Source organism: Pholcus phalangioides, unplaced genomic scaffold (assembly GCF_987345545.1).
Source record: "Pholcus phalangioides strain wild (caught in Gottingen) unplaced genomic scaffold, Ppha-v1.0 ptg000011l_1, whole genome shotgun sequence".
NCBI classification, from domain to species: domain Eukaryota; kingdom Metazoa; phylum Arthropoda; class Arachnida; order Araneae; family Pholcidae; genus Pholcus; species Pholcus phalangioides.
In genome coordinates, this window is record NW_028301604.1 from 2,680,495 (window position 1) to 2,693,788 (window position 13,294).

General features: G+C 31.8%; 1 protein-coding gene across 2 annotated transcripts in view; it reads left to right on the forward strand.

Annotated features, from left to right (window-relative positions):
• Positions 1 to 8,282: 8,282 nt before the first annotated feature.
• The window catches only part of LOC149079944 (atrial natriuretic peptide receptor 1-like), a 184,308-nt gene continuing 179,296 nt past the window's right edge, over positions 8,283 to 13,294 (forward strand). Inside the window, exon 1 of one of the 2 annotated variants that reach the window (XM_089238842.1) lies at positions 8,283 to 8,574. Coding sequence is in view for 1 of the 2 variants with exons in the window: in XM_089238841.1 (XP_089094967.1) it covers positions 9,513 to 10,257 (745 nt within the window). In the remaining variant the exon portion in view is untranslated. The other variant, XM_089238841.1, reaches the window with a different exon arrangement.

The window sequence follows — 13,294 nt, forward strand, 5'->3', positions numbered from 1 at the left end:
CGTTGGGAATCACTGGTTTTTACAGACATTTATTTACCTCTAGATCAGAGTTTCTTAACGTTTCTGAACACAAGGACCAGTAAAATGTATGAAACAATTTGACCTGCTGTATCCTGTATTACGGGACATTCCTGTATTTTTGGTTCTTCGAATTTTTTTATACATTTATCCCGTTTTTTAACGGTGTGCTTTGCCTATGTTTTCTAAAATCGTGAATATAAACAGCGTCTTCGTACTTATTATGATAATTATAGCTATAAATACAAATATTCATCACATATTTATAAGGTAAAACGTTTTTTCTTGAATTTTTCTGCGATTTTAACTGCAATTGGGGATTTTGAAGGCTTATGACAACGTTTTTGATGGAAATTGGCGACGTCCCTTAAATTACCTAATTTAAGCGATCCTACTTCCCCTTGTTTTTCTCAATGAAATATGGTCATCCTGTCGTTTGAATGTTTTTTCGCCAAATACATATTTGTTTACTGCAATTTATAGCAGCCCTCTTTATTTTTCTATCCTTCACCCATTTCAGCAGTAATTAGCACATTTGTCGTAAATTGCTTTTTTTGGCTTTAATTAGTGATATCCCGTATTTAAGATCGCAGTTCCCCCCATTTTTCTTGATGAGGTATGGCGAACATAAGTATGAATAATATAAAATTTTTATTTGAATCTATATAGATATCATTAATATCAATTAAAATAATTTTTCTTACAGTTAGAATTGAATTATCAAATCTGCTTGCGGATCACCTCTGACCCGCGGACCATTGGATGAGAAACGCTGCTGTAGATGATGAATATGCTTTCTACAATATTCGTTTGATTTTTTTCTACATGAAAATGAATAAAGTTGTTTCAATTTAATTTGAATCTTAGTGTAAAAAAACATTTTGGATAATTTTGACGTACATTTTAATAGCTAATTAAGTCAAAATACTATGTCAAGTTGATTATTTTTCATGCAAATAGAGATGATGACCTGTTCGGCGATTGAAAATTATCACCACTGTGTATGCGATAGCATGTTCTACGACAGAGAGAATTCTAAGTAAAGTGGAAACAATGACGTTTTTCATAAATCAAATTGCCACTGTTTTCATACTCTGATATTAAATCTGTAGAAAAAGGTACAGCGAATGATGAATGGGTGGTGAACGTTCTGCACTTTGAAGAAGATATCACATTTTATGATCGATGGTTTTTACAGACGAAGGGGAAATAAATGAGAAGCCACTTTCGTTCTAATGGACTACTTTATTTTTACAGCATTACTTCACTCTTTTTTTCCCTTTTCTTGTTCCTTCAGTTTTGCATGCTATCCAATAGCTATATAAATTTCTTGTGTTTCTTTGGTTCAACTCACGGGAAAAATTTTTCCTTTCAAATAACTTTTTCACTTTTTCGAATCACTGTTTCAGACAGCGTGTACGCGGAGACCCATTACATGGGGTACATTAAACTTTAAGTGAATTACTGATGGGAAAAAAGGTGCACTATAAAGATAGACCCATAAGATGTAAAACTGCAAAAAGAAAGGATATATCGAAAGACGCTGCTAGAGATATAATATTAACGAACTAGTTTTCAATTTTGTTTTCAATTTTTTTTTTATTCGATTTTACTTACAAGAGTGGTTTTCACAATTTTCACCATCTATAGTTCCGTGTATATTTGAATATACACAGCAAATACATGGTAAAAAAAACCATTGTACCAATTTTTTTGTTATTTTAGAAAGTACATCTTTTCAGTACAAAAACACGGCTGTATAAGTACAATACTAAAAGTGACACCGATAAGAAATAAACTCTTTCTAGATAAAAGAGTTGATTTCTTGTCGGTGTCACTTTTTGACAGCTGCTGAAATTTTACGCATTCAGAGATTTATAAAATCGCACAAAAAATTGAGGGAATTGGAAATAAAATTCAAGGTAACAACCATCCAACTTTGCCAAGCGAGATTCTATCTGTTTATAAACAACAGTAAAACAAAAGAAAACTATATATATTCTACGTTTAATTTTATCCGTTGCAACTAAAAAACCCACTCTTTTTAATTAAATGGCTGTGTTGTATTTTTTTCAGTTAGAAATATAGTAACAGCACCTATTTACATTTGTATTTGTAAAAATATATATTTTCAATACGTTTTTAGGGGGGGGGGTGAACCATGGATGGTTAAGCATTTTTTTAAAATATACAATGTGTGGATCAGGAAGTGAACCTGAACTCCAAATGAAATTGGATTTTTGTAAATAGATTTTTTTTGGACAAAAGATTCGGGACGGAATGCTATAAATCTATAACACTTTGCATCTACACTGTGGAAATTTAAAATTCTACGAAAATAACGTAAGTTATAATATTTTATTATAAACTGCCGACCCAACGTTTTGTCACTGAAATCTGTAATGTTCTGCAGCTGCTATTTTAAAACATGCTCGTCTGTTTTTCATGAGAGAGAACCTCACGTTAAAAGGGAAGCGTAAAATCGAAATAAAAAGAGAAGAGAGAAGCATGACACATCATAATTTAAATAATAAGATTCATCATTTTGATTAAACAGACGATTTAGTCTAAAAAATATTTGAGATATATAAACAGTCTTCAAATAACTTTTTCATTTTTTTCGAATCACTGTTAGCGACAGCATGTATGTTGATACCGATTACATGGGGTAGATTAAACTTTAAGAGTGAATTACTGATGGGAAAGAAGGCGTACTGTAAACTTGGGCCCATAATATGTAAAACTGCAAAAGAAAGCCGGTACTAGATACAAATATTGATGAACTAGTTTTCAAAATCCATTTTATGTATTCCATTTTTCTCACCAAAGTGGTTTTCACAATTTAATTTTTTTTTCAAATGTACGATATGTGGATTAGTAAGTAAGCCTGATTTGTTTTGAATAAGAGATTTTGAACGGCATACAATATATCTATAATATTTCGCATCTACATTAAGGAATTTTGAAATTCTACGAATGTATCGTAAGTTATGAGAATTGATCATAAACTATCAGTTTTTCATGATCTCTAAATATATTAAAAATAAATCTTCAAACCTCGCATTAAAAATAAAGCATAAATTCAGTTCAGAGAAGAGATAAACATCATTATAATTTGAATAAGATCCATTTTTTTTTTTGATTAGACACAAGATTTAGTCTAGACCAAAAATGTAAAACTGAAAAAAAAAAGACGGTACTAGATAGTATATATTTGAACTAGTTCAAATTTTTTTTATATTTCTAACAGTGATTTTCACACACAATTTTAAGAATTTTTTTTCCAAATATACGATATGTGGATGAGAAAGTGAACCTGAACTCCAAATACAATTGGATTTTTGTAAATAGACTTTTCTTTTGAATAAGAAATCCTCAACAGAATGTGATAAATCTGTAATAGACTGAGGAAGTTTGAAATTCTACGAAAATATCGTAAGTTATGAGACTTAATCATAAAGTGCCGACCCAACGTTTTGTCACTGAAATCCATTCTCTTTATCGTAACGAGCTGCAGTTGCTATTTTAAGACGTGCTCGTATGTTTCTCGTGATCTCTAAATATATCAAAGATAAATCTTCGAACTTCACGTTAAAAATGAAGCACCCAAGTTCAGAGAAGAAAGAAGCATCATTATAATTTAAATAAGATTCATCTTTTTGATTAGACACAGGATTTAGTCTGAAGCAGCTTTGATAAACTTTCTTAATTTTCAGTTTGGAAGTTTTTTGATTAATATTCCAGAGGAAAAATGATAGAGAAAGTAGTCTTTTCCTTTCCCTTCATCTCAGTATTTTTTTCTAGAAAGTTCGGTGTAAGAAGACTTCGGACGTTCCTTTTAATCAAATGTCTTATTATTTTCTTCTATCGATTGTTTCTTTAATCATCCAAAAACTTAATAGGTTCTAGTTCTTCCTATGATTTTTTTTTGCACGCTTTATCATTTATTTTTTAATTCAAGAATTTGAACTTTCTCCAAGAAAAAAAAATTAAAATAGTTGGATGTTCTCTATATCTAAATAGAACGGAATTCGATTAAAATTTATAGAAATATTTATTAGAATATAGATATAGTTATGCTAATTCTTATTCGGTACAATTTCAAGACTCATAGCTGCTGATAACATGATGATGGTGACTTAGATGAAGTCATAATGTCTGAAATCTGTTTTTTTCTATATTTTACAAATTTTTTATACTTCAGTTTGAAGTTAATTTTTTGGCTCAGGTAAATTGGTGTTAGCTATAGTAGTGTATTTTGAAGTAGGCTTATCTTAACGTGTGGGCCAACAAAACCCAGGTTTAGGATCTCGAGTCAATCTGGAACCTCCTGGAATATAGAATTTGAATAATTCTGAGTTTTATTTTATTTTTGTGAAATTATTCCTTTTATTTGAAAGAAAAATTGAATTTTCATCAATTCTGAGATTTTTACTTTCATTTTTCTTGGAAATTATTTTTTTTATGATTTTCCGAAGTATTTTAAAATTTCTTTCATAAATTTTTAAAATTTTTTCTTTATTATTTTTTGGATTTTTCTTTATTTTTCTTCGAAGTTGTTTATTGATTTGTTGTTTGTCATTGTTTTTCTGAATTTTCATAAATTCTAAAACCATCTCTTTTATCAATTTTGAATTTTCATCAATATTTCTTTTTCATTAATAATTCCAGAATTGATGAAAGAAATTGTTCCAGAATTGACGAAAATTCTAAAATCAAAACAGTTGAAGCTCAAACAAATTGTTTGATACCAAAACAAATGTAGTTGATAATGTTATTTTTTCACTTCTGTTACCATTAGTGAGGGGCCCCGCCAAGCCGCAAGGCCGCACCTGTCGCAAACCCCAAAGAGAGACTCTGACCCTGTAATATAGAATGATATTGATCAGTTTTAGTCCCTTTTGATCAGACCAATTGCTTCTGGTACTTTAAAGAAATATTGTGCTTTGGGAAAATTTCCGATGTAATATTTCTTAAAATTGCTTTCATTCACGCATTGTGTTAACAACAGCACCTTTGAAAGGAAACGTAAAATAAAGAAAGTGAAATGCGCTTCACAGTGTAGAAGTTTCAAGTTTCCTACTTCATTATCAGAAATTATACGCTACCGGTATGTATGGCCGTCATGCTTTACCAGTCATTACTTTATGATTACCGTCAGCCGGTTGTTTCCCAGCAGAAAGCTTTTCTTTCCTTGTCTGAATTTCATTTGGCACGAAATATGTTGCATAAAGGCGCAGTTTCCGCATTCTATGGAGAAATTCGCTTCCGCGTCTATAAAAACATAAACAGAGCTTCCAGGAGAGATTATAAGCCACTGAAAACGTGACATTTCTAAGAGCAAATTATACTTAAAATACTATGTGATCATGAAATTACCAAAAAATAAAAATAAAAGCATTTTTACAATTTGGAGGTCAAATACATTAACAACTGCTCTATTGAATTTTCGAAACAACAAAGTTGTTACTAATGTCTTTTTCCAAAAAGAGAAACAGATTCGATGGAAATAAATGAAAAATACGATGAGCTCTCTCTTCCACACACATTAAACCTATAACATTCTTAACATTCTTTGTGACGGTCCTCATCAAAGAAGATTAAGGGAAGCGACGCAATTTCACACTTCTCAGAGCATTCGGGAAATCGGATTTAAATTAAGCACAGCTTCATTTTAGTAATTGCTTCTGTTTTAAACATTTCTTTTGTTAAGAATTTCTCTTTATTTAGGTTGCATCTCATTGTTATCAGCCAGGAATTGCAATTTTTGAGCAAAATTGAGGGGAAAAATCGATTTTTTAGCAGCTTTATATGAATATTCATTTCATGGTTGATGAAAATTTTTCATACGTGTTTCTAAGTTAAGGAGAAATAATAGTTTCTTCGGAGAAACTTTTCTGAAAATGTTATTACTCCACGTGTGTATGCTTAAAACCGAGTACGTTAAATAACACTCATGATTTTCTATTCGTACTTGAATTATGATTTGCATAATTCTTCGCTTAGATGTACTAAAATATAAATTCCAGACGATAAAAACCCTTTGTTAGATTGAAAGAAGATCATGATAAAACTTATTGCGGAGTAATTAATTTTGTGATTAAAAGCCCGTAGATGTGGTTTCCTGGCAATATAACAAATATTGCCGTGAAACAGAAGTAGAAACAAAGTTGTTTTTTTTTGCGATGATGGATGACGTTCACGTTCGCATATTAATTCAGGGCTATTAGCAGATTTTTATTACTTTTGGCTAAGTTAAAACGAATTAGTTGTCAAAAGCTTCATATAAAGTCATTATTTACTAAATGATAATGTCTTTATTTCACTCTACCTTTATAATATAAATGCACATTTGTAATCTCCCGATAGATTACAAATGTGCATTCACGCATTATATGTTTTACAAACGTTCTTAATGCTATAAAACGAGAGTCATCTATTTTACTATTATGGTACTAGTTTACTGACTTTCATTTAGTCATACTGTATTGTATTAAAACGGCAAAATGCATGATTGTATGATAAACATAAATATTTTGATCGCTTTGTTTTCAAAAGCATCGTTTCCTTTCTGATTAAAAAAAAAATCATGCATCAGTTTATGTATTTTTCTGTCTTTAAGGAACATGTCCTATTCTCAGTATAAAAGTTAAGTTACTAATCGAATCGTCAGTTTTAAGAACAGAATAAGTCCAACAATCAAGTTTTTCAGAAATCGAAAAAACTATGAGTAATACATTAACTTCTTAAACCTTAAGCTTTTTCAAGGTCCTATACCTGCCTCTAGGGACTGGTTTTTGTTTTTTTCTTACCTTTCACGTGTAGAGCAAACCTTGGAGATACTTTAGAGGACGAGAAGCAATTTTGCCATTTTTGATCTCCATTCCCTTTTTAAAACTGACGATTCAATTATAACCTGCGTAACCATTAATTTTAGTGTAGGAAAAACTTTATATTACGGCATGTTATAATGTTGATGACTATTACATCTCTATGGTTCACCCTCATAAAAACGTGTTCGATTTTTGTTTACAAAAGTGGATGTATAAAGGTACTTTTATCATATTTTCAATCGAAACAGAAATTTAATTAATTAGAGGGAATTGTTTTAATTAGTTAAAATGTAAAATTATATAAGAGTAAGGAATCAGTCCTCAATTCGAATTTATTTTATTGTTATCCATAAACAAATAAAATCTTCATTAGCAAAGTTGAATAGTTATTGCCTTGAATTAAATTTCCCTCTCAATTCGGTGTGATTTTATTAATCTTTGAACTCGTATAGTTTCAGCAGAAATCAAAAAACGACGGTGACAAAAAATTAAATCCAGATATAAAAATATTGTACGTATACAGTGTGTCCTGTAAATTCTAATGCAGCTTTAATCTCACCAACCGTTCGTCACAGAGGTATGGTTCTAATTTAATAGTGTGTATAATTTAGAAATGTGCTCAAAAATTGCTCTGTGCCAGTTTTGAAAGTGAAAATAAAGTGCTTTTTTTGGCCTCAGAAGAGACAGGGCAACAACTTTCGAATTGCGTTATTAGGGCAGGGTGTCCGTGTAAAAATTTAGATTCTTTATTTTGCGGCACACTGTATTTTCACTATTAAAACTGGTGCTGGGGGGTTTTTGAACGCATCCCCATTCCTCTACGACGAACGATTGATGAGATAAAGGCTACATTAGGACTTACAGGACATTCTGTATAGCCGCATTTTGTATTGAAATGAGAATAAAAGATGTATTTTTTAAATAGAGAACGAAATTTGTTTAATTTGTTTTTCGACCATTTATATGCCATATATATTCAAATATACATCGGGCAAAGGAGGGTTAAGTTAAATTTATGAGATAGAAAGGCCGGGAGAATGTAAAATATTGAAAATGGAATTATAAAAATATTTATTTCTGGAAGTTGCTGAAATATTAAGAAAGCGGACATTGAATCCCATTTTCTATCTAATCATTCATATTTCATCACAAATTAAAATGTTTGTGAGTTCGTGTGTTAGTGAAAACAAACACTCTTTTTTTTTTCACCGATGATCTCGGTAAAGTGTGTGTTGCTCAAGTTTCATAAAATCACACAATTTAAAATGAAGAAATGTAAGAGAGAGCAACCGAGTTGCATTTGGGTGCTCATTCAGTAGCTTTGAAACTCTTCTTTAGTCATTTCTCACGCACGTGTCGGAAGCGCAAGCGCATTGCCACCCCCGCGTTGTTCGCACGGTTCGCTCATTTGCCGGCCAGATCCTGTGCGAAAAAGGTTGCGCTACCATCTGAGCTGCGATTCCAACCTATCTGTTGTCCCGAAAAACTCTCTCTCTCTCTCTCTCTCTCTCATTTTATTTTGTGTCTTCTTACGATATGGTCTTACCCAGTGTTGCAAACGAGAAATCATCGTTCAGCGCTCACAGCTGCTGGCGACGGTAGCAAAACACAACTAAAAAAAACCAAAAACTCCTAAAACTCATACATACCGTATTAAAGAAAAGTTTTGCGAACTTTATAAAAACTTTCCGAAGTTGGAATTTTTAAAGTTTATGTATCCAAGGTGTGTATTTTACGTGAGGGCAAGTACTTTTCTTTCATCCTCATATTCTTCTTCATTTTATATATTTATTATCGAAAGAGCTAATTATTCATTAGAAATGTATCTTGGAAAAAAGTTTTAAAGCGGACAAATATTTTCTTGATTTTTTACGAAAAATATATGATGTTTCTGAAGCTATATGGATATAAAATATTTGAGTTATATTCCTCAAGGCCATGCTGGGATGGATTGAGCTAATTTAAATTTTCCATGAAAAAATATTTCAACCTTTTTGGCGTGTTTTAACGAGTCACCTACGTCATCATATCTGAAAAAATGTAAGAAGATTGAATCAATATCTTTAAATTTGATTGCAAAATGTTGTACGTCGAAAGGGCTTACTTTTTTACATATCAAATGAGATGAGAACCATTATCCTGTTATGAAAGCTCCTCGAAAGATAAAGACATTTTTTTTCTGTTGCAGTAATAACAATAACTGACTCAGGTAAATTATGAATTTTTGTTACGAAATGAGATTAGTATACTCATGAAGACCATAGAACATTGAATAGAAAGTAAAAATTCATTTCTCTTCCTCTGAATGAAGATGGGTACTTTGCAAAGGTAAGCCAGGTGTCGTCAAGAAGAATCAAATTTATATGACTATGATATAGGTAGGGATAAGTTATTAGAATTTATGCAACAAAGTAGTATCCCTTTAATATGCATGACTACGGAAATATTCAAATCATAAAAACTCATAGCCACAGAAAAGAAGAGAAGAAATCGATTATGAATATCTCAATAAGGTAGGTCATGCTAATTTACATTTCATTGTCTGAGAATATGGAGATCAACAGAGCGATTTACTCAACTCAATCCGATTCAGAGTGTGCTTGAAGCGGCTTTAGCAAGTAAATAGATTAGGCGAATTCTATACACACACATGAGCTGGCCATGTGGTGGTGCTTCACATTTGTCATCATGGTCTACAGTGTGCTCACATCAGAAAATATCATGTTTGCTCTGGGGAGAACTCAGGTGCCACCATTTCAGTTCGATAGATCTTCGAATGATACTGTACGTGTTACGGTGATACTGCCAAGAGACTCCAAGTATCTCTCATCTATACAGCGTATTGGACCAGCGATAAGCATTGCTGTTTCAAAAACTAAACCTGTTCTTCCCGGTTGGCACTGGGATGTTCGTTACAGGGACTCCCAGTGTAGTCCAGCTTACGGCCAGATGTATGCCGTTCGAGCTTATGTCGAAGAAAGAGTTCACTTGTTTTTAGGACCATCGTGTGATTATGTTACGGCATCTGTGGCACGACTTTTGAAATTCTGGGATATACCTCTTATAACTGCCGGAGCGTTGGCAAGAGACTATGGTTTGCAGAAATCAAACTTTGAGTCAGAGTTTTATTTGTTGACAAGGATAGGACTTTCGTTTAATGGCATGGCTTCTTGTCTACTAGCGATTTGTGACCACTTTGGTTGGAAAAGGCTGTTACTCGTGTACGACTCTCAAGCCAGATCAGAAATCGCTAAAGAAGATTATTGCATGCTATGGACTAAAGCAGTCGTCGCGGAGCTTCGAGAGAGAGGAAATTTCACCTGGCAGCCATACAAGCTCCCACCAGTTTTGAGCAATGAAGGAATCACAGACTTTTTGAAGAATGAAGTTGGCGCTGACTATGGAGGTAAGCATTTTTCAGAAATATAACTGACGTATGACTCTCTCATACATGAATATATGGTATTTTATTTCTTTTTTTTTAGTTTAGTGTTTGATCAAGTGAAATTGATTCATTGAATCTTCAAATACAAGCATAAAAGTATATTATCGATGTATACAAATTTTCATAAACATTTTTAATACTTTAATACTCATTTAACTTGTCTTCTTTTGATAACGTGAACAATTTTCATTTCTAACTTCATGCAAAGTGGTAAATAAAAAAAAAACCATGTACCCATATCTATACTTATTAGTTCACGTTGCGAAATGTATATAAAGCTTCTAAAGATTTATAAAACAATTTAACCCTTGAATGCGCAGCTTTGCAAAGTGTACAAAGTGTATTTTAAACGTTCCTTACTGCACGCAGTTTGAAGATAAAATTCAAAATCAATTTTGAACATAAGGTGAGGTAATATTTTTTCCATTTTTTATTTTGAGTTTGCTGGTACATGTCCCAATTAACGAAAACACCTCTTTGTTTGCTGCAGAGCATATGTGTATGTTGTTTTGCTAACTTATTAAAACGTTTTGTTTGCGTTTCTTTCTTTTACACCTTGAATTTTGCAATACAAATATTTTTCTTAATGTAGTTTAAATCACAAAGAAGATAGTTATATATTTGAAGGTAATATCACTTCAATACATTTATTTTATGCGCAATTTTTAAGTCTTTGTACGTCTTCAATAAGGCCCTGTATAAGCAGTACAATGCGAAATAGTTTTTTAAAATAATTTTTCCGGCTTTATATACGTGCCATTAATTGTGAAAAAATTATCAGTTCGAAGAAAAATAGATCATTAAGAGTTAAAATTTTACATAAAACAGAATGATACAGATATTGGAACTAACCGATATATCCATCGTCATATAATACTTTTTATACAGCAGATAATTGATAATGATTAACAAAACAAAACCACCTAAAACGAATTTTTAATCATTTTTTAAACGAATTTAATTTAATAATGTAATTTTTTTGTTAAAAAAAATGATAAGGACTATATTAGATTGAGGGTTTTTCTGGAGTATGCAACGTTTTAATAAATACACGTAGCAGAGGTTTTTATAGTTTAAAACTCCAACGCAACCGAAACTGAAATCTTTTAAGAAACAAACACATTTTTATTGCACGTAAAACTTTGATAAGTGAAATTTCTTTCCGGCGAGAGAAAGTTCCTTTCTAAATTAATTCAACATTTGAACAGTAACGGCAGAGACGAGTTTAATGAGAAATATAGTTTAACTATGTGCTTCATAATCTCTGACCATTTGGAGTCTTGACATTTATGTATTGTTGACTACTAAGAAAACGAAATGGAGGCCATTCACGTCAGCTGAGAAAACGAATGTTTTTCGAAAGTAAACGTATAAAATCCTAGATGTAATTAAACGAACCACGTGCTTTCTCATCCTTATGAGATAAGTTCCATTGTTTTTGCGATTGTATTATGCATTTCGTTTGCTCAGTAAAGAACAATAAAAACGGGAATCCCGAGTTAGAAGTTTTATTTCTTTTTTTTGTCAATTTATTTAGGTCGGGAAAACTCTTCCATGAATATTAATTCATTCCGCAGCAATTTACACTGAAGACAAAAACACACGAGGTTTTCACACTTGGAAAGAAACGACACGAAAGCTTTGAATGACTTGGCTTTTTTTGTTTATTTTTCTGTTTGATGTTAAACATTACTTTTCAGAGATGTCTCTCGATAACTATTACTAATTCACTAAAACTATTAACTGAAAAAGAGAGAGAAAAAGTGAGCCGTTATACTCCATTGCATATTTGCTTTGCGTGGTATTTTCTTATTATTGGAACAACAAATAAAAATGAGTATTCAACGTTTTTTATACGAAACAATTCATTTGATTAGTTTTATCTCGCCGTTTTAAGCACACGGACGCTATAATTGCACCGAATCTTGGTTTATTCTTAATGCCTGCTTGCATACAAATCCCAAGTAATCAAACAATAAATATTTATGGAAACATTTTATTTTATGGATATTATGCTGAGGTGAACTCGGAAAGAAAAGTCATCTTGTCTCCACCGGGACTCGAACGCAGGCCCTCTCGCATACCGGGCAAGCATGCCACCATCTACACCACTGGAGACACGGCCCTGCCTTCCTTATTTCACGCACTGTGGCGTAAGGCCACAGTAAATAAGTAAATATTCGTGATATGAATAAATATTTATATTACGAAAATGTGATAAATCGGTTATTATACTTACTTACCAATCGTCGTAGCAAGTTCGATAAATTTATCACTTTTACCGGCGAATATGCATGATACCGAAGAGTAGTTGGTAAATTTGGTAAACACTAAAAAATATTAATACTTTTATTGGATATTATCCATAATACACAAGCGTCGTTGGTAAGTTTGATAATTACTGAAAAAATTATCAATTTACCGGTACTTACGCATAATAAAGTTTGGTTGGTAAATTCAATAAATACTCGAGATTTATCGTCTTTATCTGTGATTATGCATAAATACCCTAATGTAATTGGTGAATTTAATAAACATGAAAAAAAAAATCCAAATAACTCTAATATGTAGGATGAATCTAGTCGGACCCCGTAATAATGATAACAAATTTTATGATCGTGCCCAGATATAATGATACAATGCATGAATGAATTATCATGTATTGTATATCATATAGTACGATTTATCATGTTTTTTTAAAGACGCAACGCTTGGGTTTTATGCATAATCACCGGTAAAAGTAATACATTTTTTTCGTAGTTATTAAATTTACCAACGACGCTTGGGTACTATCCAGAATCACCTGTAAAACTGATTAATTTAGGAAAATTGATCAAATTTACCAAAATTCTGGGTGATTATGCATAATAACCGGTCATTATGCATAATTACCTTATTTATCACATTTTCCGTAACATATACAGTCTGTTTCAAAAGTTTAGGCCCAGTATGAAAATAGCAATACACAAAAAAATAGATAGCGCAGCAAAAAATTTCG